The sequence below is a fragment of the Xiphophorus maculatus genome, chromosome 1 (genome assembly GCF_002775205.1).
Source record: "Xiphophorus maculatus strain JP 163 A chromosome 1, X_maculatus-5.0-male, whole genome shotgun sequence".
Lineage (NCBI taxonomy): Eukaryota > Metazoa > Chordata > Actinopteri > Cyprinodontiformes > Poeciliidae > Xiphophorus > Xiphophorus maculatus.
The window spans coordinates 16,829,190-16,853,570 of NC_036443.1; the positions used below are offsets into that span (position 1 = coordinate 16,829,190).

Consider the following 24,381-nt stretch of genomic DNA (forward strand, 5'->3'; position numbering starts at 1 on the left):
ATTTTCATGAACAGGAATGTCATATTAACTTTAAATAGCTTTCAAGGATGCTTTTGAACAATTATTCCAAAAGCATCAGTAAACAACAATAAACAACTTTAACAAATTATAAGAACAAGATGAAAGTTTTGGTGCCCAAGTTTGAACTTGTTGTGGATTTTCCTTTCAACCAGACCAAATCAAAGACTCAAATACATAAACACGCCTTCAGCAGTTTATGGACATATGTCCCTTAGCAACTTGCAGGAAGACACATATCAATGATCTGATGGCTGACCCAATAGGTGTGTTCAAACACAACAACAATCCCACATGCATATTAATATTAGTTTGGGAATAGATAAAGTGGGCTAATAAGCTTCTGGAATTAGCTTAAAAATCAATATGGGTGATTGATTCCAAGTCTCAAAACTACCTGAATGTCACATCGTGGCCACCATAAATTTCCCATGTCTAGTGTGTCCTGTCTGTGCTAACTGTGGACCTTTGGAAAGCACTTCAGCACAGCCAATAAAAACAACATTTGATGCTCTACATGAAACACTTTTCTGAATTTCTAGTTCTACCAAATTAAGATTAATTCGAAGTAAGGCCCTAAATATTCAGACCTGACTTGAATGTGCTAGAGAATATGTGGAGGTAACTAAAGATGTGAGGCTTATTATCAAAATTAAGACAGAGGAAACATCCAAAACTCTGGTCAGCAGCTATGAAACCGAATTCTTATTGCCAAAAATATTTTTCAATTGATTAATAAGAAGCCTATTAACAATTTTCTGTAAGTAAAATGTAAATGACAATAGATTTTTTTTCCCTCAAAAGTTATATTGCTTTTATATTAATTTATTACCTTTGAATAAAAAAAAAGAGTAGAATAAGCACAAAAACAAAGCCAAGTAATTTAAGGAGTGCAGGTAAATGTGTGTAAAATATAACATATAGAAGTTTATGATTTATGAAATTTTCTAGTTAAAAATGTAACATTATTGGACTCATAAAAAGAAACACAACAGTAACTTGTGTTTATATAGAAGTTTTTTTTTCTTTTTTTCTTTTACTGACATCATTTAGATCATTACATGTTCCAGTTTTACAATATTTTTAAAATAATGACACTGGAAGATTTTCCTGACTACCGTATTTATGTCCATCAGAAGTCCATGGGTAGCATTCCAACACATAATTCTTCTGTAGGCAACAACATACAGTTTGTTTCAAGGGCTTTTCAACACAGTGGTGAAAGACAGCAGCTACACAGAAAATTGAGAAGAACCATAGGATTAGTTAGGCTTTATGAGTGTCACACAATTGGCTCAAGGTATAGAAAGTAGACAGAGTAAGACACAAAGTATTTAAGCAAGGCCTGTGTGTGTATCTTCAACAAACCTCATTCACTGCATTTGATTTAATGACATTCAACAAAAAGCAATATTTTGTGGTAGTACACATTTCATTTTTCACTTAAATTGTATTATATATTTACTATATGTTCATATATATATATATATATATATATATTGTGATTAGATTAGCAGCATAAATTTCAGTTTTGAAACACATGGGAGTCTATACATACTGTAGCAGTAGCTTTAAGCATTGTTAGACAAAAGACATCATATAAAGCAGCTAGAAACATTAGATAAATTAGCATGGCTACACAAGTGCAATCATCTGTGGGTTTTAGTCCTTGGTGGCCTTTAGGCTACACAAAGCCACATGTAGGTTTTCCATCCTCAGGCATGTCCATTAAAATAATTTTCCACAGGCAGTGTATGTACACATTAGTACACAAGCTATATGTTCAAATGGTAGGTGTGGGTTTTTGTGTGTAAATATCCACGAGTTGGAGGAGTTTTCGGCAGTTCACATTCTGTTCTTAGACTCCTGTTGGATTCTCCAGGAGAACAATTTTGTCTCGGCAGTGTGTCACTTCAGTTGTGTGTTTGGTAACAAGAACTGAAAGAACAGGGCTCAAGGCCAAACTTAAAGTGACATAGATGTTCAATAACAGAGAGTTTAGAGAAGCACAAACCACTGTAAAAAAAAAAAAAAACTAAAAGAGAAAGAATAGGAACTTGGGTGTAGGCAGTGTTTATTTTACATTCTTTATCAGATGTACTGCATCCTAAGACATTTTTTCATGCTTCCTGCAATATAGGCCTTGGCAGACACTATAGCTTATCCCATAAGCCAACACATCCTTTGTGAAGCACATCTTCTGTGTAACAGGGAATTCTGTCAGCGTCCCATATTAGATGTACTTTATGCATATGTTATGTATACAGACTGTAAACAGTACACAGGGATACATTAGAAGACAATGACCGCCCCTGTCATTTGAGCTAGCAGTTAACAGGACTAGCTACAATGTTGTCTCTAAAAGCTCAACACTCGGCTTGTGTGTGTGTACAAGCTTTCCATTCCTCTCGTCTCTCCCGAACACACACATGCACAGATACGAATGTACGCCACACATCAAGCTTGATGGAACGATATGTCAGTGAGAGGAGCACTCATACGTTTCCTTGGAGCATTATAATACACTCAGCTGAGCAAAAACTCTAACTATGAATCTCGTTGCATCCACTGGGTTCAGCAGGTAGTAGCTGTTGTGCTTTTATTTGGATAATATTCAAGACACTGAACTGTTGGGAGAAAGAATGAGTAGCTAACGTCCAACTGTAGATTTCCAGGACTATAATCATACTTTCCCTATTTCCTGTCATAAATTACCGTATCTGTCGAATCATAAGGACTCATAGACATACAGCACTCTCTTAAAATGGATTGTGACCCAAGTGAGTTTTGGAGCACAGTTAAGTCAGTTTAATACTTAAATGTTATTCATTCTAGGGCATGCTACAACTTTACAGGGCGAGTAGTTCTACAAAAGCAGAATGATACAAGTTAAGGAGGAACAGTAAATGGCAACCCTGCCTGTTCTACATTACTGCATTTATGCATAATAGATTGATACAACAGCTGAGCTAACAGGATACTAAACTGAGATACATACAACAATCAGGTATAACATAAAGTGTTTTCACTGTTTTGCTGTTGAAACAGCCCTGACTTTTCCACCAGATCCCTAAAGGTGTGTTGTGTATCAGCAGTGTTAGCTGTATATCCTTCTAAGGTGCTTACTCAAATGTATAGACCAGGGCGCTTTGATTCTTTCTGGTAAACTTTCACTCTGTACTTCTGAAAGAAGACCAGACCATCATGCAGCTGAAGCAGCTATGTATTTAAGAAGGTATTGCCAAAATGATTGTTGACCAGGAAGGAGAAAAAAAAACCCCATAAAGATTTAAAAAACAAACTCATTGATTGACAAGCACCAAAAATGTAAATCTAATCCCAACACCTTTTTCATAAGAGAACAAACAATGGAGCAACACAAAATTTATTCAGTCTGGGTGCAGATTTATTTCTTAAGCATAAGAGGCAGGCCACTATGCATATCATACAGGACAGCAAGCTATCCTCCATGTTCCTGATGTTCTTTCTTTAGTTTGCTGGACACTCTGTTTGTGTTTCCCACTATAAGCAAACTGCACAAGGGTTCCCAGCATAACATTGAGCGAGCATCACATTGACTCCGCCAGCTTGCTAGTTCTCACAGTGAATCTTGATTCCACTTGTTTTCCATGTGAACAATGCACATGCACCAGTATTAGCTTCTTCTTCAATTTGAGCTACAGTTGCTCATCTGTTGCATTAGGCCACACGGCACACTTATCGCTGAACACATGGATTAGTCAACCATTGTCCCTTCCTTAAATCCTCATTGTTGGATACTAACCACCACAGGCTGGCATGCCCCTCAAAAGAAGCAGTTTTGAAGATGATCACAAGTTAGCTCTCGTCAAATTTGCTTCCAACCATGACAACCCATTTTCTTCTAACACATTATCTTTGAGGGGAAAATGCACTCTTGCTACCTAGTATATCCTTCCCACAAACAAGATACACAATAACAGAGTCCAGTGTTATCTACTTCTTCTGTCAGTGATTATGTTATGGGTAATAAGTGCATGTGTTTTCAGCCTATGATACAAGAGGGACCATGGCAGCCTGCATCTACAGTACAGGAAAATAGGTGCCTTAATTTGATTTACTCCAGAAGGACGTAGTTTACTAATTTGGATTTATTGGTTGGGAGAAAATGACAGGGGAAAGTAGGCATGAAGAAGTAAAGCATTACATTAAGCCAATAAGTTAGTATTAATGTTTCTACTGCAGCTACAGTACCGCTTAATGTTGTCAGCAAGTTTCTACATAGATTTTAAAATGCTAACAATTATTTCATACCTGAATAACAACCACAAAAAATATGTAACACTCCAGGTAAATGACAGACCTTATAACACTCAGAGTAACTGTAGTTGAGCTCCTTCTTTGGTTGAATGTGGTTCTAAAAACAATGGACAATGCAGTATAAAGCATAAATAATCAAAATCATACATAAGGTCGGTTTTCTGCAATATATATAAAATGCACCTGACATCAGCTTCAAGATAAAGTACATGACATAATAAAGCTTCTCCTTAATCTCTTCATAACATGGAATGATTTGAAGTCCAGAACAGCAAAGATTTATGTTGGGCAGTGGTGTTAAAATCTAACTTCACAGACATTTATAGGTTGTGGAGTGTGGGGCATGTCCTAACACGGAGGTTATTTCAAGCACAGACATTTTACAGAGTTTCTTAGAGTTAAGTAGTGTGTACATCCAGACATTTTGAGATTTTGTCAAAAGAAAATACAGTGCACATTTTCAGACAGCTCCCACTTAAATTCATAGAGATTTGCTAAACAATTTACAGCACCTGTGGGGCAGGATGTAAAATGTCTCTGCTGCTACTTTCAGTGATGATTTAGAAACCCTGTAGGTTACTAGAACAGGCATTGAGTTTCATTTGCAGCATACCAATTAAAATGGTTGAAATTAAGATTAAAAAATAGAATAAGGAAATCTATGTCCAATGGTTGTACATGGTTGCAAAAAAAGTGTTAGGTTGTGCCTCGCTCTCCCTTACAGTCAAAGAGAAACAGGCACTGACTCTGAGCAATACAGTGAAAATATTCCCTATATCCTTGAGCATTGAAAACATAAATGAGACATGTATTTAACACAATAAAAATATACTACAAAAATATCAAAAATATACAAAGTAAACATTCTCATCATTCAGTTCAGACAACTCTTCTAGTTGTCTGAACTGATTAGCCCAATAGTTTGGGTTATTAGTAGAGATAATTGCTTGTCCCCACATTGACCTCTAGTTTATACTAAAAGAAACAGAGCAAAGGGATGAATGCTAAATGCAAGTCTCTGATTGTACTGAAACACCATTATGACTGTCTCAGACTCTCTCTGTTGCTCCGATGAGTATTCCCCCAACAGAATAGTGTGATTCTGTTTTTCTTTTAATCGGGGCCTCAGTAGTTTGAGTAGCAGGTTAAAGTTGCCCGTGAATTCTCACACCAGACCTTTTGTCATTACAAGCTAGGTTACAAATTCATAAAAAATGCGAACACTAAAATGATCTTGACTGTCCATTTTTGTCTGGAGCAGTTTAAGTAATATAATACATACTACTGGTCCCTTTATGTTGCAATAATGAATTATTATTTATTAGGCTACTAGTTGGCTACTGATGCAAGCAGGACAACCACTGTTACAAACTATTTCTACTGTATAAGACTAACTCCATGCAGACATGAAAATGTCCTAAACAAGATGGCTGGCAGTTCTGCAAAGTGCACTGTTTATTCTGCGTGATAGGAGAACTTGAGGTCTTCTCCATCTACCCTTTGTGTGAGTTCATCTTGCTCTCATCTTGTTCTGCTTTCTTATCCTTGGTACTATAATTCATGAGCAGAGGGAGACATGAATTCACCTTCCTGCAATACTAACAATGTTTGACCTTCCATTGCAAGTCACATTATACATCTGTACGCATTTTAGTGATATTTACGAAATTAGTATTGACCAGAGTGCAGTTTCCTGTTTTTTTGCCCTCTGGTCGGAAGTCCTCAGTACTGTGGTTAACAGGCTCCTGGATCTCAACATAGTCAGACTTACTGAGGGTGGATCCACTCCCACTTCGACCACTCTTCTTCAGATCATCAGCAGAACTGCCTTTAGGCACACTTGGGATATTCAGATACTGTGCTTGTTCTTCACCCTCTGTCTCTCTGTGGTAGAAATAGTTAAAATTTGATACAATGACAGGCACGGGCAAGGCAATAGTCAGCACACCAGCAATTGCACAGAGAGAGCCCACAATTTTTCCTCCAATAGTGGTCGGTACCATGTCTCCGTAGCCTACAGTGGTCATGGAAACCACTGCCCACCAAAATGCTTCAGGGATGCTGCTAAACTGTGAATGTGGCTCATCTGCTTCTGCAAAGTAGACAGCGCTAGAGAAGAGAATTACACCAATAAACAGGAAAAAGATTAGGAGGCCCAGCTCACGCATACTGGCCTTCAGTGTCTGTCCTAAGATCTGGAGACCCTTAGAGTGACGTGAGAGTTTGAAGATGCGAAACACCCTTACTAGACGAATGACACGGAGTATGGCCAAGGACATGGCCTGCTGGCCAGCCTGGCTATCCTCTGGCCTTTCCGCAAGCTCTGTGCCCAGGGTGATGAAGTATGGAATGATTGCCACAATATCTATGATGTTCATAATGTTACCAAAAAATCCAGCTTTGCTTGGACAGGCAAAAAATCGAACGAGGAACTCAAAAGAAAACCAGATGATACAGAGGGTCTCCACAATGAAGAAAGGATCTGTAAAATATGTTGAGGGGTCATACGTAGAGGTGGAGTTGGACATGGAATGCAGTGGGTAATTGTACATCTCCTCATCTTCATTTCGGAAAAGTGGCAGTGTTTCCAGGCAGAAGCTTACAATCGATATAAGAATCACCATGACGGAAATGATGGCAATGATTCGAGCTGGACCCGAGCTCTCTGGGTATTCAAACAGAAGCCACACTTGTCTCTGAAACTCATTTTCTGGCAGTGGTCTCTCCTCTTCCTTTATAAAACCTTCATCTTCTCTGAAAATTTCCATAGCCTCCTCACCCAACTCATAAAATCGAATTTCCTCAGAAAATATGTCCAGAGTCACATTGACAGGCCGGCGAAGCCTCCCACCAGATTGGTAGTAATACAGGATAGCATCAAAACTTGGTCGATTACGGTCAAAGAAGTACTCATTCCGGAGGGGATCAAAATATCTCATCCTTTTCTTGGGATCACCCAGCAGCGTATCTGGAAACTGAGACAGGGTCTTCAGCTGAGTCTCAAAGCGCAAGCCTGAAATGTTGATGACAACTCTCTCGCAACACTCATGGTCTGGCTCTGGGTCATACTGGTCATGAGGCTGACCTGAATGCGTCGCTGCTTCATCTGCAGGGTCGCTGGTGGCAACCGTCATGGTGGAGGAAGATGGGGCCTGCAGCTTTCAGACAGGATGGGGCCACAGTGGGCTGGATGTGAAAGTTCTTTGCACTTGTGGGATGGGGCACAGGCACCTCTGCCTGCAAAAAGCTAAAAGGACAGAAAGGGGAGAAAAGCTGCAATATTAATGTAACCACTTGTTACATTAATAACAAGTGTATTTACTATTAAGTGAAACAAATGCTAAATTCAAACTGAATTTATTTTTTAAGTTCTAAATCACTACAAAGACAAACTACCTTCAAGTGTGTTGTATAGATTTCTACAAAAGGAGTAGATACTGCCAAGCAAAGCAGAATTAGTGACTGGGGTTGAACAACAGGAGTCTCCTTGACTCTACTGAGTTTAAATATTAGGTTAGGAGTTCTCTCTCACATAAGCACCCTGCAGGATCAATATTCTCACCATAATGCTGTATCCAATTTTACAGGGTGAAATTACAACAAGCAGATCTGATTAAAAGTTGAGTGCTTCTCACATTCTCCAAGGTGGATGCTCAGATTATATATGTGACTGGCATTTTTCTAAAAACAAAGAAATTCAAGTTTCTATTGCTTTATATTTCAACTACATTTGGGAGGTAGTTCACATGATCTTTAAGATAATTTAGCTTTAAGATGTTATGAAGTTTAAATCAGTATGCCTGAATACAATCTGAAACTTGTGCCTATTTGTCTGTTAACAAAAATATACCTTGATGACAATGGCTCAGGTGATGAGTTTGGTCCAAAGTAAATCCCCTCTGACAGATGAGCTCGTTTTTGAAGGGTTATCAGTCCCCAGATGACTCCGCCTCTGCTTCAAGGCGGCAGCGGGACTACAGGAGGGGGGAGAAGGTGTGAGGATGCTGGATCAACCCCCCTCCCCTCTGCGTCCTAACAGAAACATGCTGGGCAAAAAGTACTACAGACTGAAGCTGCTTGGCTAGGTTATGCTGGGAAAGGCGATTTATCTTAAGATCATTTGAAAATGCTGTCATCAGCAAAAGCGGACCTCTGTTTTCTTCAGAATAACATGCGGACGCGACAGGCGGCAACAGCCAAGGTGATCCTCTGCAACCTCTTATCAGCAGAGGCAGTGAGGAAGGGAGGCTGAGCGGGAAACGCTGCTGGCAGCATTTTTATTCAGACACCCCATGCTTCAGCAAATATGTAAGGCGCAATCACCTGTTTGATTCTCAGACATGTTTCGCCCCGAGGGGCTTTGCATCTCTTTTAGTCTTGAATTGTGGTTTTTAAAAGCCAACCCCATGTACATTTCACCATCTTTTTTTTTTTCTAATGGGAAATATCCATGAAAAATAACAAGTGATGCGCATAACAAGCGGATGCTTATGTTCACAACCCATTCCATGGACACGCAATCCTCCGATTACGTATTTAATCGCTAATATGGACTTATGTTTTCTCCATGACTTTTAAAATAAAGCAGCCAGCCAGGTTCATGCACTGGGATTATCATACATTTAACGGCATCTTGTTCGGTAAAGTCGGGTTAGTTTGGAACGACAGGTGCCAGACATGCTCAAGCCATTTGCAGCCATCCTGTTTGGAAGGACAGCCACAACAGTCTTCATGCACTAAACAAAGCAGCATAGCATTATCTTCGTACTATAGGATTGCTTCAGAGGCTAATGGCATGCAGGAATTCACCGGGATTCTCTTGTTGCGCAGACGCATGGATTTTTATCCAGTTTGTTTCTTCTTTTGAGTTGCCTTCAGGTCGTTCTTCTGCTCCTTGGCATCTGTCCGTCTCAGCATTGGTTTGACTAACAGCGACAGCGGCTATGTTTTTGTCATCACGACTATCTGTTTTTGAACCGCCGGCTCGTCTTCTAGTTTCTCATATTTCACCGTAATTCACCATAGTTGAGATGAGTGGGCTGCAGTTGGGCATTGCAGCGCATACTAAAAGCTTCTTGTGCGCCTCGCCCTATCCCTCTGCGCTCCGTCTTCCCCGACTCTCCCGTCCTTAGTGGTTCACATTAAAGAGGAAGCGTCGACCATCACAGTGTGGGGGAAACACGCGCTTCTACAGAGTGAATAAAACACAAGTGTTTCCCAAATGTTGCAAATCGATCGCTTTAACAGATGCAACATAATAACCTGATTTGAAGGAATTCAACCTTTTATTTTTGGTGTTATCATAGAAAAAACAACAAGAGCTTGTGTTATATTTCTTTTCGTAGGTATCCATACCTTGTGAACTGCTTTTAAATGGATAGTTGTTACTTTTTTTTTTTAATGTAATTATTTGAAAAGTGTGGCGTGTATCTTTATTCAGTCCCTCAGATTTATATTGTATTTTCCACAATTACTGCTGCTACAAATTATTTCATGAATGTTTTAACCCACAAATCAAAAATGGGGCAGATGGAGAACTTATTAAATGCCAATGACTTCTGCAGATTGCACTTTTTTTATTGTTGTTGCATACATTAGAACTGGTTGCTGTTACTTAATTGTGCATTCTGTTTGTTTGTTTTTTTCAGATGGGGCAGGTTCATTAATGAAGAGGGAAAAATAAGAAAAATAAAGCTAATGAAAAAAAAAGAACTCTGCCCAATCTTTTCTACATAAGGACTTAAGTCCAATATGATTGAATTGAGCATATCTGGCTGCAATATTTTGGTAAGTCTGAAGTTGTGCCACTCTCTTTCTGTTTTGAGGTCATGGACTGAACAGTGCTGGAACAAGTTACATGCAGTTTTGTGGTTACAATGTGACAAATGGGGTATGAATAATTTTGCAAGCCTTTGCTTAAAACTTTTAGACACCAGCTGGATAGTAGTGAGCCACTTAAGGTAGATGTTTAACGCAAAGGGCTTTATTATCATTTATACAATTAACTTTTTACCTCCTCATCTTCATTCAAAACACACAAAACTAAATAAAAAAAATGCTGCCATGTTATTAATGTTCTCACGAAGGCAATTACCTGCTCTTTAAATTATTAATCACAGGAATTAGCATGTGAAGTTTTGCTTCTGTTTTCACTTGTTTTTCTTACCTATAGTTGTAAAAGTAGGGCAGGCGGGAAACCCAGAGGTCTTCAGGCTTAGACCAGTACCTTCTCCTGATCTATACCACCCAGATTCCACTTTTATTTCCAATCTCTTTGTGATAAATGTGCAGAAATAATAAACATTAAGACATTTGACAAATCAAACAACTGCAGGTTTCTCTGCTCAGAGCTGGTGACCAGTTTCTGCACTGCTATCTACCAAGAACAAGAATTTGTTCCATTACAAATGTATTTTATTTTAATTATTTCGACACACTGTGGTTCCATTTCATAGGTCAGTCCCAGTCCTTATTATTCCAGACCCCTAGAATCAATTAATATCTTAAATGCCATCTGTCTGACAACAAGAAATAGGCTAAAAATGCTAAATAAAAGCAACAGATAATTAATTAAACGAATTAATGAAGTTCAAGCACAGTTAAGAAACAAAATCATTTTGTATCAACCAGTCTGGAAGGGGTTACAAAGCCATTTCTATGGCTTTGGGACTCCATGCAACCAAAGTCAGGGCTATTATCTACAAATGGAGAAAACATTAACAGTGGTGATGCTTCTTAGGAGTGGTCAGCCTACCATAATAACACCAAGAGCCACACTGATGACTCATCTGGGAGGACACAAAAGAACCCTGAACAACATCTAAAGAACTGTGGACCTCGCTTGCGTCAGTTCGGGCCAGCATTTTCTGATTCAACAATAACAAAGACACTGGAGAACAATGGCATCCAGCTCAGAGTTTGGAGCTAAAAGCTATTGCTAACCAAAAGGAGTAGAAAGGCCTGTCATCTTTGATGGTCCCTAGGAAAATCCTCACCTTTTTTCATGCAGTCAGAAAGGCAGTGGTAAATGAGTGGAGGAAGGCAGAGGGGAAGAGACAAAATGAAGAAATAAGGTTGTGACAGCAGGGGCAGCAGGGGAGGAGCTTTGTCCTGGATGACCTTTGCTGTTTCTGCAGCATGTGATCATTCACTTACGAACTGCAAAACCTTCAATTTACTTAGGTAATGCACTGATGTATGAACCCACAGTCAACCAGAGTGCACATCAATACATTTGTTTGAATTTCAAAAGCACACTGAAAAGAAATAAGCAGGTGTACAAAATAGATAGATTTTGTAGCTGATATTTTGAGAAAATATTTTCCATGCCTATGGAAAGAAAATTGATTAGAACAATGTTTTAAAGATAAATTTTATTGCTTTCTTCAAATTATTACATTCAAATACACAAAGACTACCATGTCTTCATACAATTTTAGAAGCTGATGAACGAGCTAACTTCTTAAACGTAACATAAATACTTTATATTTACGTTACAGCTGATCCCAACTTCCTAATGGCTTTGTTTTCAAACCTTCCTTTTTTTTGTCCTGCTACCTAAATTTTCTCTTCCTGTTCTCCTCAAGGGAATACCTATAAATAGAAACTGACCTTGGACGTTCTTCACCTGCTGACTGCATTCAGCTGGAATTATCACAACCTCTGCTTCCCTCAGAGGTATGTTCACTCTCAGATGGGAGTACTCTCAGACTGATTTAGTTTCAAATTCTCCAAAGAAGGAGAACAGTGCCATTTTACGATATCTAATTTGCTGACCTACAACCAATTATCAAATCATTCCCAGATTTACCTGATCAAGATTAATAGGTCCAACACAACAAGTAGCAATTAAAGGATGTCCAAGCAATTGTATTCTAAGGTGTAGAATGTTTAAACTTTATTCTGACAGCCATAATCAAGAGTCAGCTAACTGTGGCATGAAGAGTGTGCGTGTTTTTTGTTTATGCCTCTTCTAGATACACTGTGTAAAAGACAGCATTCATCCCTAGGGAAGAATAAAGCTACTCCCAGGAGGAATAAGAAGACCAAAGGGAGTGTTTGTGAAAAAAAAAAAAATCCAAAACATAATCATGAAGAACAGTTATGTATAACCGACTGATCGCATGAAGTGGTAATTAAGGATTGTGACTTCGTCAGCAGGACAGGAGTTTGCAGAAAATCAAATTGGAAAGGAGTGGATAGAAGAAAAATAAGTAGAGAAGGGTGAACAGATAAAGGTCACGGTGACAGTATGATGAGTCATTCAGTGTGGAGCACAGCAGCATCTTTCCCAATGTTATACTATCACCCTCTCCACCATCTGTCTACTTGCTATGACAGTAAAAACTGCCATGACTGGCAGCAGACCGTCGTTTTCCCATCACCGCTACAAAAATAAAAATACAACCTACGCCACTGAGAACTACAACTGAAATTGAGAGAAAATCTGGAATTGAAGTCACGTCAGTGTATATCTGAGGGTGTTGTATTTCACATTTTGTGTATGGAGTATCTGTCAGGATTGCCTGGTTGCTGATCAACCAATGAGCTTCCAGAAGTAATTGAATTTTTGTGAAACCACTAGCAACAGCATCAACATCCATGGCAACCTATTCTGGTCAACACTGCCAAAGGCTGCTAAAGAGGAAAACACCACACGCAAAGTCACTACAACACTCCTAAAAAAAAAACCAATCCCTAAATGATTGTCTTATATAATATTTGTGAAAAACTGAACATTTATGTCTTAATTTTACAGTAGATTCTAAAGGTTCTAGGAAAGGAAGCACAATATATATTTAAGTATAATATTAGGAGCAATTTTTAATTCTAATTACTTTTAATGACAAAAGATCCCCAATAAATCCAAGCAAGATGCATGCTTGGATTTATTGAATATAACCATAAATCTTTTTAGTCCAATCATACAGACTTATTCAAAGTCAATACATTCCATCAGCTGTGGTCAGCTGGGGGCTTGAGAAATCTAAGTAGACACACCACAAAACCACAAGCCCCACTGCCCCTCACCCACAAGATGCTGATCCTTAAGTGCTTTCTATGTGAAAGAAACAGTAAAACGTTTATCTGATAACTGCATCAACAAGAGAAACACATCCAAACATATAAATCCTGAGTCAGTGGTAAAATCTATGTCATGAAAAACAAGTTTGTAACAACAAAGTTCATTTGGATACTTTGTCTAGAAGAGAGGGAGTTTTAAACATAGAGGCAGGGTCAAAGACTAACAGAAAATGAAATTATTGGCAGCAATTGCTCAGCATAAGTCCCCATTCAGCTAAACAGAATTCCAGGGCCAGGCATAACTTCTATAGAAAAAAACAGAGAACACATAAAGTTAATTTGAGTGAAATCACTCACATTATATCATAGAAGTAACAGTAATAATTTCTATTTTGTAAGGGGAGAAAAATCAGTTTGCTGACCTCTGAATGAAAGCTCAGTGGGGACCAACAAATTAAAAATAGTACAGGTTATATTAAAGTTGCTACATTATTGTCCAAAATATCTACTGTGATTAAATTTTCTCTCAGGGGCAGTGTATAGTGCAGAAACAGGAGAGAGGTGTGTTAAACTACAAACCTGTTTCCTAGTCTGCATCCTGAGCTCTCAATCTTTCAGAGATTCCAAGAAGGAAGAGCTGCTCTGCCTAAACTGCAATGGATGCCATCTTTTTGGATCAGACTAGATTTTTCCATAAATCTTTGCCAATTATCAATGTGGCATGAACAATCTCATTTCCAAGCTTTCGTCCAATAGATTCTGGAATATCCCTTTGTCATTTTTCTGTTCTGAAACAAAAGTTTATGGATTTTACTGACAACATTTCTCTAGTATGACCTGTGTTACTGACATTAGTCTGACTCATCTGCTGTTCAAATAATCTTTGCGCGGTGCCTTTCAATCTACACGTGGAACACCAATCCTCTTGTCAGAGACACACATACAGTAACAGATCATTGTAAATATAACAAATGCATGACAGAGTTCCACAGCTCCCACCCTTTTCAGAAGTTGTACGGACATACAGTAAATGATCTGGCAGCTATTACAAACGCAGACATTGGAAGTAGCTATATCTTCTGTTTACCTGCAGGGCCGAATCTCCCAGTCTCTTCATCTTACCAGCTGCCCTCCTTTGTTTCTATGGAGATATTCTGCTGCAGAGCCAAGGGTGGTTGTGAGCTTCTGTGACATCAGATGTACTATAGTAACATCAGATGGAGCTGCAGACATTGAATGAACATGCAAAAGGCCAAGTAACAGAAGTGGACAGACAAGGTTAGGAAAACCAATAGAGAAACATGTGAGGTAACACTTTTCTAATATGCCTTATGAAAAAGCATATTGGAAAGGAATCACTAGTAAAGTGGTAGGTTATTCATTGAAGCAGTAACTCATACCTGCTGTTATACAGCATGACAGTGCAACTGCTGTAAACCTTTGTGAGAATGTTAATATTTACCCCTTTGGCACAGACAGGATTGGAAGTTTTCCACTCTGCTTCGGCTCACTTCTGTTATCTTTACGGTCCAAACACGCTGCCAACACAGCAGGGAATCACCACGTCTTTTCCAAGCCAAACATAAATCCCTGTAGCTTGTTCTGCTTAAGTTTTTTTTTTTATGTCTGCCACAGTGTGGTGCATCTTTTATTTTCTGTATGTCTTTCTTTTCATTCCATTGATGTTTACTGACTTTGTGTTCTTTTAACAGACTGGACCATTTATGATGTAACAGGGAGCTTTCAATTGTTTTAACATATGTTATGTTTGATGTGTTTCCCTGTGATCCAGAGACGACTGCTCACTACAAAAAAGTGCAAAACTCTGCTTGTTAATGTGATTAAATAGTGAGGTTCCCTGTGTGTGAAAGATTCCATCCAGTAGTGTATTCTTTTAACAAAGAGATCTTCAATGACCACAAATATAACAAAGTACTGAAAAAGAGATTTCAATCGCAAGACTTTACAAAATACACTTTTTGAAAGCAAGAGGGGAAAACATGACTACACATTCTGTGTATGGTTGATGATAACACAAGGGAAAGCATAATCAAGCTCAACAGCTGTATTTGTAAACGCTGGTGAACAACTAACCTTCGACACATTTAAAGAAGTAATTAAAAACAAAACAGAAACATCGTACAACTGAACATACTCAGAGGAACTGATCAGATACTTTATGTGATGTCATCAGAGGCATGTGCATATAGAAGATTGTCTCAGGTAGGATAGATTTTAACTTGATCGTGTAATGATTTACATTGAAAATTACAAAACGAACTATCAAATCTTGTTTTATAGATGCCAAACTGTATTTAAAATGACTTTGACAAAACAAGAATAAAGCCTGAAATATTTTCACAGGCTCGAGTCAGTTCTAGTATCTGTAAATAAGTGGAAACAGGCTGCAGCTCCTGTGAAAGAAAGACAGTACACCTCATAATCTCTTTATATGGGTCATGTTGAAGACAGTGCACAACGCAGAATAAATCCAGGCACACACAGCCTTCAACTGTCAATATTCTGCTCTATCCCAAATGGAAAAACAACAATAAAAAAACCCCAAAGTGCACTCTGGGATAGAGCTGAGACATGTAAACAAGTGTGTGTTTGTGTGTATATGTCTAAAGTGTCTGTATTGACATGTGCCTTAATTCAGTTGTGTTGTTCTTCATGAATACGTCAAAAGAATAGCAGCAACCAGCACACATGAGAATGTGTCTGTTTCACATATTTAGCAATACAGAGCACACACATATAACAAAGGCATATGGCTAACAGTCTTTGATTGGTATCACAGTTTCATATCAGTCAAATCACAGATGGACTCAGTTTTTTTTGCCACTTCTTTTTTTTAAACTTGCTTTCAAATATTTCTTATTTTTTATTGTCCATGATTATTATCACCTTTGGGGGAAAATAAATAAAAAACAAAGTTTAAAAAAAACAAAAAAACAAAGTCCCCGTAAAGTGAAAGGTGCTTTGCAAAAATGCTGGCAGTTTGCTGTGCTTAACTATTGTATGCCATTTAGAAAATGTCCAGATGATTTTTTTTTTTTTTACATCTAAATGACCTTTGACCCTGCAAAGGCTCCATTCATAGAGTATCAAGTCCAAACTGTGTGCTACAAAATGTTCTGAGAACAGCTTTATGTGCCTGTTGATTATGCATTTTGAATTGAAAAGTGGGAGAATTACTAGTCACCAATTGGAGGGCACCAGTTGAAATTAAGAAGGCAGGGGAAGTAGATCAAATCCACCAGGCCTATCCAGTCCAACAGAACCAGAACGAAGTCTCTGCATCCTGAGGAGAAAAATAGATTCAGTCCAGGTTATTGGATGAGGTGAGAGGCAGATGGGAAACCCATAAAACATGAGGGGCAGTGGGTTCTGAGGAAAAGTACAGAGATTCTCTGACCTAAACTATACTGTTTTTAATTTTGCCTTAACCCTATAATCCCAGATGTATTATTTTTGACATGTCTGAGACTTCTTACACAAAGTTCTCCCTTCCTTCTGAGACCTGTTGTGTAAAAGCCAGTCCTTTCTTATTCCCTCTGGTGGATGATCTGAGTACTACAGGAAGCAAGAGCCAGTTTTGCTTTAGGGGTAATATGGCTGGGCACACCTTGTATATAGTAATGATTTTACAGAGTACAGCAATCATTTTTTAAATAATTAGAAAATGAAATGTAAAGGAGCTAAATATTTAGTCAAGTGAACATTTAGTAGACTAAAAAAGCCAAGATTAACTTAAATATCCATAGATACTTTATTTTTTAAAAGAAAGTGAAAATGTGTTTATTAGTTGGACTAATTTACATTTAAAATGACATTTTATGAGTCACTCTGTCAGTTGTTATAAGAGGATTGATTTGCACTCTAATGAAAAATGTACAAAATACAGTCATATGTTTATTTAGACTTCTGTATTGCACTAAATATGTTTTGGATTATTCCAAACTGGCGTCCTGTCCAGGGTGTACCCAATCTCTCGCCCGGAACGTTAGCTGGAGATAGGCACCAGCACCCCTCCCGACCCCAGTAGGGTGTTAGAAAATGGATGGATGGATGGATTATTCCTTGATGTTTAAGCCAATGTGTAATTTATCAATGTAACACTGAAATGATTTCAATATTTTGATATGTAATTTAACAAAAGCTTTTTCTGAGAATTATTTTATGTGTCAGACTTTGTGGGGTCAGGGTCATTTAAAACACATAATGAATTATAATGGTTGTATTGTTGTTTTTTTACCTTGAAGGGAGGCAACTGAAATGAGATCATCAGGGGATCCGGGACGTCTGAGCAGAAACAAATTCTTTCACCTGAGGGTTTGAGAAGAGAAAGAAAGAAAAGGTGTCAGAACTGCAGAGTATGTCACTCTGATAGTCTCATTAACAAAGGAATCATCTTTCTTCTTCAAGTTTGGTCTTGCCATGCCAAAGCCCACATTGGAAATGCTCAAAATTCAAATCAAGTTATGCAATTTTCATTTGATTTTTATTCATACATGTTCAATTATTTATACAACACATCAATGATAATAGACCTATTTTGATAAAACAAAAGAAAAACATACAAACACAGTAGTAACAGAGTTAATTAAGAATGTCATCTCAATTAATTGCGTTAATAAAATATAAGCTAAAAAGAAGAGCATGTCTCATAAAATTATTTCTCTTTTTGTCTTAACGGACATTTTTAGTAATGGGAAACTGAAGTAAGTATCTAAGGACAAATAATCTGAATTCCCATAGTTTGTTTCCATTAATAGCTGCATTTTTACTGGTAGCTGTTCAGCTGAGGCACTGTTTTTTTTTTTCAAGAAACAAAGTAAAAGTATTTAATAGCATAAAATACATGTGAACTGCAGCAATAAAAAAGAGAAGTAAGTAAAATATAGAAAACAAAGGCAAACTCAAGTGACAGAAAAGAATAAGAATTAGAAAATTAGAAAAAAAAGTAGAAGTCTGGGTTGTAAATCAATGGGAACCTTTCATAAAATCAGAAAGTCCTAAATATTTATATAGCACCACTTAGTTCAATCTTCAAAGTAAGATATGCGCACCCTGATTATATTTAAAATGCCACAGATTGCACTATTTTTCATTAAATTTTTTCACCCACTTCTATTGAACATGCTTAACATATATCAGCATATAACGTGGTATGACCATAACTTATATCTATACACAAACGTGTAGCTTTACGGCATGTTTAAAATGAGCTGAAATCAACTTAATGTTTTACTTCAAAGGGTAATTAAGCTGAATGCATAGACATTTGCGCACGAAAGCATTTACATAGCCTCCAGTGGATAAGCCATCACAGAATAAGATAATCCATAACACAGATGAAGAATGAACTGGGTTTTTTTTGTTGTTTGTTTTTTTTGCACTTTTTGTGTTTTATCCCAATGTTGGTGAACCTCTGGAGAACACAGAGGTCATGAAAGCAGGTGTGAGCCACTTGGCCTGTTAGAAGCAAACAGTGGCCACCATGGGGCACAGCTTAGACACGCTGATTTGGCATGCTGTTGCTGGCCCTACTGATTTTATATCCAAAGTCAAATGAAGGTGAAAGGCAACCTGGACACAAAGGAAGAACATTTTGCCCTTTGCACAAACTACACAGAGATGCACACTGGCTGGAAGGCTAAACATGTGAAATATGTGCACCTGTAACTGATCAGATGCCAGATTATTAGAATTATACACTTATTAAAAATGAATAAGTAAAAAAAATAACTGTGATGGACTGGCAACCTTTCTGCCTCTTGTAAAATGACTGCTGGAGACAGACATCAGACACCTGAGAAAGCTGCAAGTAAAAGCAGGTAAAGAGAATAGGTGGGTTTAAGGATGGATGAATGAAAAAATGTTTTTCACAAAAAAAGAGATCTACTGATAAATACCATGAAACAAATCTAAATGCCACAACAACCTGTTCTTTCATGTGTGAGGGAGCCCTGTGCACAATCATTCATGTTGACCTGCTTGTTTGAGTTTTTTATGTCAAACCTTTGTCTGACTACTAGACACGCAGATATAGAAATACTGTAAGACTTTTTCAATATAAACAAAGGGATCACAGACAGAGCTTACCATTTTTTTTTGTCAGTGGAACAGCATCCTCCGATGGCCACCCGCAGTAGTGCACTCGGGACAGTCGTGCAACGTATTCCCAGTCCATTCATAATTCTTCACACGCTGCCTCTTCCTTTCAGTCTCCCACCACAACACCGTTTTGAGTCATGGCTCGGGATTGTTGACCAGTTCAGAGTGGCTGAGGTCTTCACTGAATTTTTTTATTTTTATTTTTTTGTACCGGCAGTCTTTAACAGTCGTTGAATCTGAATATGTTTTGGTCTGATTGATTAAGACACCGAAAAGACAAGCCACTCACACTTGAATCTCCAATATAGCTTTGAAACCATCTGGGAGGTTACTGTGGAAACAGTGATGCTATGGCAACGGTGACTTGGGGAGGGGGGAAGGGTTACCGAGGAAACACGCGTCACCATGGAGACTGCATCACAGCGGGCTATATTTGAGGTCACCACAAGAGAAACGCGCCCCATCTTTGATCGGAGAACGCGCCCTATTTTGTCTCCCTCCTCACGTGTGTCTAGTATCTATAATGAGACCCTGACGGCCGTCTTGACTCTGGTGGTTTACGTGGAGCTGCTTACGCATTAAATAGCCTACCAAGACAATTTATATCTATGGATTTTTTTTAAGACAGTAGTATTTAGACTAGACTTTAACGCACAATAAAGGTATACCACAAAACGGTTTATATGACATAGATATATATTATGCTGGACTACGTCATTCTGATATGATTTCTGCTTGACCACACACAGAGGCTACACATATTTAAATGACTCCGAATATTAAACATATAGGCTATTACTGTCGAATCACGACTCTTGACGCATGATAACACCGTGTGAGCGTCCTTTCTCAGAAATATCTACTTGTACTCGTCTTTCACAGTCATACAGCTTTTATCTCTACCTGTTGTAATGTGCTTAACATACTGGTCACTGCACGGCGCACAGCAGGTTCGTTACCGCTCATTCAGAGAACAACAGTAGATGTGAAGGTGGAGGTCGTTCTCTTTTTGCAAGCAAGAATTACTTAAATATATAGATTTTTAAAAAATCCAAATTGTTGGAATGGCGCACAAAGCATCTCTTTAAAACAGACGGGCTGTGCCCATTTTTATCCCCCCCCTGTCGCTCTCATTTTATCTGCCGTTGCTTCCAAACGCTGCTGCATATAAGTTTTGACTCATTTACTGTAAAGCTGGCTACACGTCGGTGAAGATCTTTTTGTTTATGTTGACACAGTTCTGAGAGTTGTTCTGAGCGGTGGTCGTGGTGGTCGGGAAGTTTGGCTGCTGCTTGAACGCGCTGTTGATCCCGTGCTCCTCTATCACCATGTACTCGCTTTTACTGAGTGAGGAGGAAGACCGAGTCTTCCTCAGCTCCTCCGTGTCCGCCAGGGGTTGACAGCTCCCCACGTGCAGATACTGCGCCTGCTCCTCCCCGTCAGTCTCTCTGTGGTAGAAGTAGTTAAAGTTGGAAACGATGACGGGCACGGGCAACGCTATGGTCAACACACCCGCGATCGCGCACAGGGACCCCACAATCTTGCCCCCGATCGTCACGGGGTGCATATCCCCGTAACCCACGGTGGTCATGGTGACGACCGCCCACCAGAACGCGTCCGGGATGCTGTTGAACCCCGATTCCGGGTCGTCTGCCTCGGCGAAGTAGACAGCGCTGGAGAAGAGGATGACCCCGATAAACAAGAAGAAGATGAGCAGCCCCAGTTCGCGCATGCTGGCCTTTAGAGTCTGCCCTAAAATCTGGAGGCCCTTGGAGTGCCGCGAAAGCTTAAAGATGCGAAACACCCGAACGAGCCTGATTACGCGCAGAATGGCCAGAGACATGGCCTGCTGTCCGTTCCCCTGCCTCTCTGCCAGCTCCGTGCCCAGGGTGATGAAGTAGGGAATGATGGCAACGATGTCAATGATGTTCATAATGTTTTTGGAGAACGTGGCTTTACTCGGGCATGCAAAGAAGCGCACCAGCAGCTCGAATGAAAACCAGATGATGCATAGCGTCTCCACCACGAAGAAGGGGTCTGAGAAGGGGCTAATGAAATAGGGCAGCGTGCCATTTATCAGAGGCGCAATGGTGATCGGGTCCCTGTTCTCGTCCCTGAACTCCGGCAGCGTCTCTAAGCAGAAGATGACAATGGAGATGAGAATGACCAAGACAGACACTATCGCGATTCCCCGGGCGGGACCCGAGCTCTCTGGATACTCAAAGAGCAGCCACACCTGCCTTTGAAACTCATTATCAGGCAGCGGCCGCTCCTCCTCCTTAATAAAGCCCTCATCCTCTCTGAACTTCTCCATAGCCTCCTCGCCCAGCTCGTAGAAGCGGATCTCCTCAGAAAAAATGTCAATGGGCACGTTAACAGGTCTCCTGATGCGCCCGCCTGACTGATAATAATAAAGAATGGCATCAAAGCTGGGTCGGTTCCGATCAAAAAAGTATTCGTTCCTGAGGGGGTCGAAGTATCTCATTCTCTTCTTGGGGTCCCCCAGCAGCGTCTCTGGGAACTGTGACAGCGTCTTCAGCTGCGTCTCGAAGCGCAACCCTGAGATGTTGATGACCACCCGCTCGCAGCACTCATGGTCCGGCTCGTATCGGTCCAGAGAGTGGTGCCCCGGCAAAGCCGCCGACTCCTCCAGCATGTTGTCACACGCCACGACCGTCATCACGTCGGTCTCTGTCTCGGTGTAGCCGTGGTTCACCAGGTTGTCGCCTCTGGTTTTGGTTGCGCTCGGCGGGGGTGATTGCAGGAGACTGAGGTGGTCGTCCATGCGCGGCTGAAGTCGCATGCAGGGGCGGACGCCTCGCCCCCTCCGCGGACCCCGGTCAACCACAGCCGCCGCCACAGCCTCGGTTCTTCCACGTCTCTTTCTCTCTCTCGCTACTCATGCGCCTCACTTTCGCTCTTCTACTGTTGCCGTTCCCGCCCACGGGAGAGAGATCTGGATTTATCAACCGGCGATCCACCCGCCTACGGCGCGCCGCTGATTGCTTTATTTTTCCAATAGTCCGCCAATAGCAGGGCGCACCGATACAGAAGACACAACAGACGGACGTCATTCAGTACTTTAGCTTGGGCGTGCCAGCCTCCCTCTGCCCCCATCCCCACATCGTGCTCACACAAGCACGCACACACACCAGCTTACACTCTCATTTTAAACAAGGTCATTCCTCACAGACAGGACAGTTTCAATTAGGCAACTTATAAATATATCAAAGCCCAATTTATTCTTGAAGTAAAAAAAAAAAAGAGTCTGTTCTCAATTTCCACCACCTTAGGTTACTTCTTAAATTCAAAAGCAGCAAAACTGCACATAAAAGTATTTGCAAGGTGTTAAATGTGTCTTTTTGTATATCACTTTGTGGCCTTAAATGTCTATACAAAGGAAAAGGCATTGTTATGTTTTACAGACAATACATAAAACTGTAACTTTTAACTGTATTTTAACTTTTTATTCTGCTTACAGCGTAGGATAAGTGGTATGAATGTAACTGATTCACTACACAACATATTTGCAGTTTAGCTCAAAATTGTTGATACCTCTGGCTGATTAAGATGTAAGAGTTTAAAATTGAACCAAGAGGTTCAAGAAATGACCCTAGTTCCTAGAGATAATCGGCAAGTGGCTGGGCCACTTCAAAACGTTAACATCCCTTCCACTCAGAATCAAAATGTTGGTAAAATAATTATACTTAGAAAACTCTCTGTCGTTATTGTGCTATAGGCTTAGGCTGCTGGAAGATAAACTGATCACTTTTTCTAATTTCCTTCGTCCATCACTCTCCAATTTGCACGACTTAACATTTGTTCAGCTGTGAACTTTGTTTTCTCTCACTTATTTTTCTCTATGTAGAAGCTACACCTGGTCTGGCATTCTCTTTGGCTGTTTTTCTTTCCTAGAGGGGGGCATCTCACTCTTCATCAATAAAACCCAAGTGATTTTCTGCTGTCACAATGAGCTCATCCAGGTTGAGTGAATGCTACAAGTCAATGACTTGAGGCAATCTGTTGGGCTTTATAAGATAGAAACTTTTTAAAACTACTTTGAATATTTAATTGAGGTTGTGTTACTCTTTGATAATAGGATCAATTGGAATGTATGCGTGATTGAATTGAATATTTTTTAAAGTGCCTCGAGACAACACTTGTTGTGAATTGGTGCTCTATCAGTAAATTGAACTGAAATGAATTCGGACTGTTTGACTAATCACTGTAGTTTGGTTTATATTTGCAAACTTAGTTTGCCAGGTTTTAATTTGCTTTATCTAATTCAGACAATATTTATTGTGATTTTCTGGGGGTTTTGTATAAACATTACTGTTTGGGACAGTGGCTTGCTGTTTGATTCCCAATTTAACGATTTGTTTTTCATCCACCAGCTGTGTTGTTTGACCCTCATTGTTTAACAGTCTTTATTTTTTGTGGACACATGAAGCCATGTGCAGTCTGTTCGGTTGTGTTAAAAGATATCAGCTTTACTATCTGCATGACGCAGGACAATTTCAAGAAATGACACAGACTTTTTCATTCCCCCAAAAGAATGAAACTGAACACCCACAAGTGATTGATTCTCTCTCAATCACTTGTTGATACTTCTGGCTGATTAAAAGGTATCAAAACGCACCGTATGCATGTTTGACAATGCATACAGTGTCAAACATGTATGCATTTGCTTCTGTGTCATGTGCGCTGAGGGAAAATTAAATAAAAGCATGACAGCTGACAGCTAACTGAGCTGAATCTGTTCAGTACAGAAAATACCAAACAGATGAGGCATCATTAAGTACTTCGCCAGTTGTTATCTTGGCTCTTCTGATGTCTTTAACAGATGGAGCTGACCTTGCAGATGTGTCCAGCATTTTTATTTTTATTTTTTTTACCTTCACTTTCTTAGGTTCATTGCAT

General features: G+C 39.5%; 2 protein-coding genes across 4 annotated transcripts; both read right to left on the minus strand.

Annotated features, from left to right (window-relative positions):
* Nucleotides 1-988: 988 nt before the first annotated feature.
* On the minus strand, nucleotides 989-9,956 carry LOC102231961 (potassium voltage-gated channel subfamily A member 2-like). 2 transcript variants are annotated; one of them, XM_023332904.1, is made up of 3 exons: nucleotides 9,127-9,956; nucleotides 8,168-8,291; nucleotides 989-7,564 (listed from the first exon to the last, which is right to left on the minus strand). In XM_023332904.1, exon 3 carries the CDS (start codon nucleotides 7,449-7,451, stop codon nucleotides 5,949-5,951), a length of 1,503 nt encoding a protein of 500 aa, XP_023188672.1. In that variant the 5' UTR covers nucleotides 7,452-7,564; nucleotides 8,168-8,291; nucleotides 9,127-9,956; the 3' UTR covers nucleotides 989-5,948. The 2 variants fall into 2 exon arrangements, with proteins under 2 accessions (XP_023188672.1, XP_023188679.1); XM_023332911.1 differs by having other exon boundaries at nucleotides 989-7,590; nucleotides 8,168-9,956.
* Nucleotides 9,957-10,127: 171 nt separating this feature from the next.
* LOC102232222 (potassium voltage-gated channel subfamily A member 3-like) lies at nucleotides 10,128-22,829 on the minus strand. Of its 2 annotated transcripts, XM_023332835.1 has the most exons (4): nucleotides 19,450-22,829; nucleotides 17,600-17,670; nucleotides 16,547-16,645; nucleotides 10,128-14,564 (listed from the first exon to the last, which is right to left on the minus strand). In XM_023332835.1, exon 1 carries the CDS (start codon nucleotides 22,262-22,264, stop codon nucleotides 20,660-20,662), a length of 1,605 nt encoding a protein of 534 aa, XP_023188603.1. In that variant the 5' UTR covers nucleotides 22,265-22,829; the 3' UTR covers nucleotides 10,128-14,564; nucleotides 16,547-16,645; nucleotides 17,600-17,670; nucleotides 19,450-20,659. The 2 variants fall into 2 exon arrangements, with proteins under 2 accessions (XP_023188603.1, XP_005808703.1); XM_005808646.2 differs by lacking the exon at nucleotides 10,128-14,564 and having other exon boundaries at nucleotides 15,784-16,645.
* Between the last annotated feature and the right edge of the window lie 1,552 nt (nucleotides 22,830-24,381).

Excerpts from the sequence above, each read along its gene's own strand:
- LOC102231961 (XM_023332904.1), bottom strand. The coding sequence starts at position 7,451 with ATGACGGTTGCCACCAGCGACCCTGCAGATGAAGCAGCGACGCATTCA.
- LOC102232222 (XM_023332835.1), bottom strand. The coding sequence starts at position 22,264 with ATGCGACTTCAGCCGCGCATGGACGACCACCTCAGTCTCCTGCAATCA.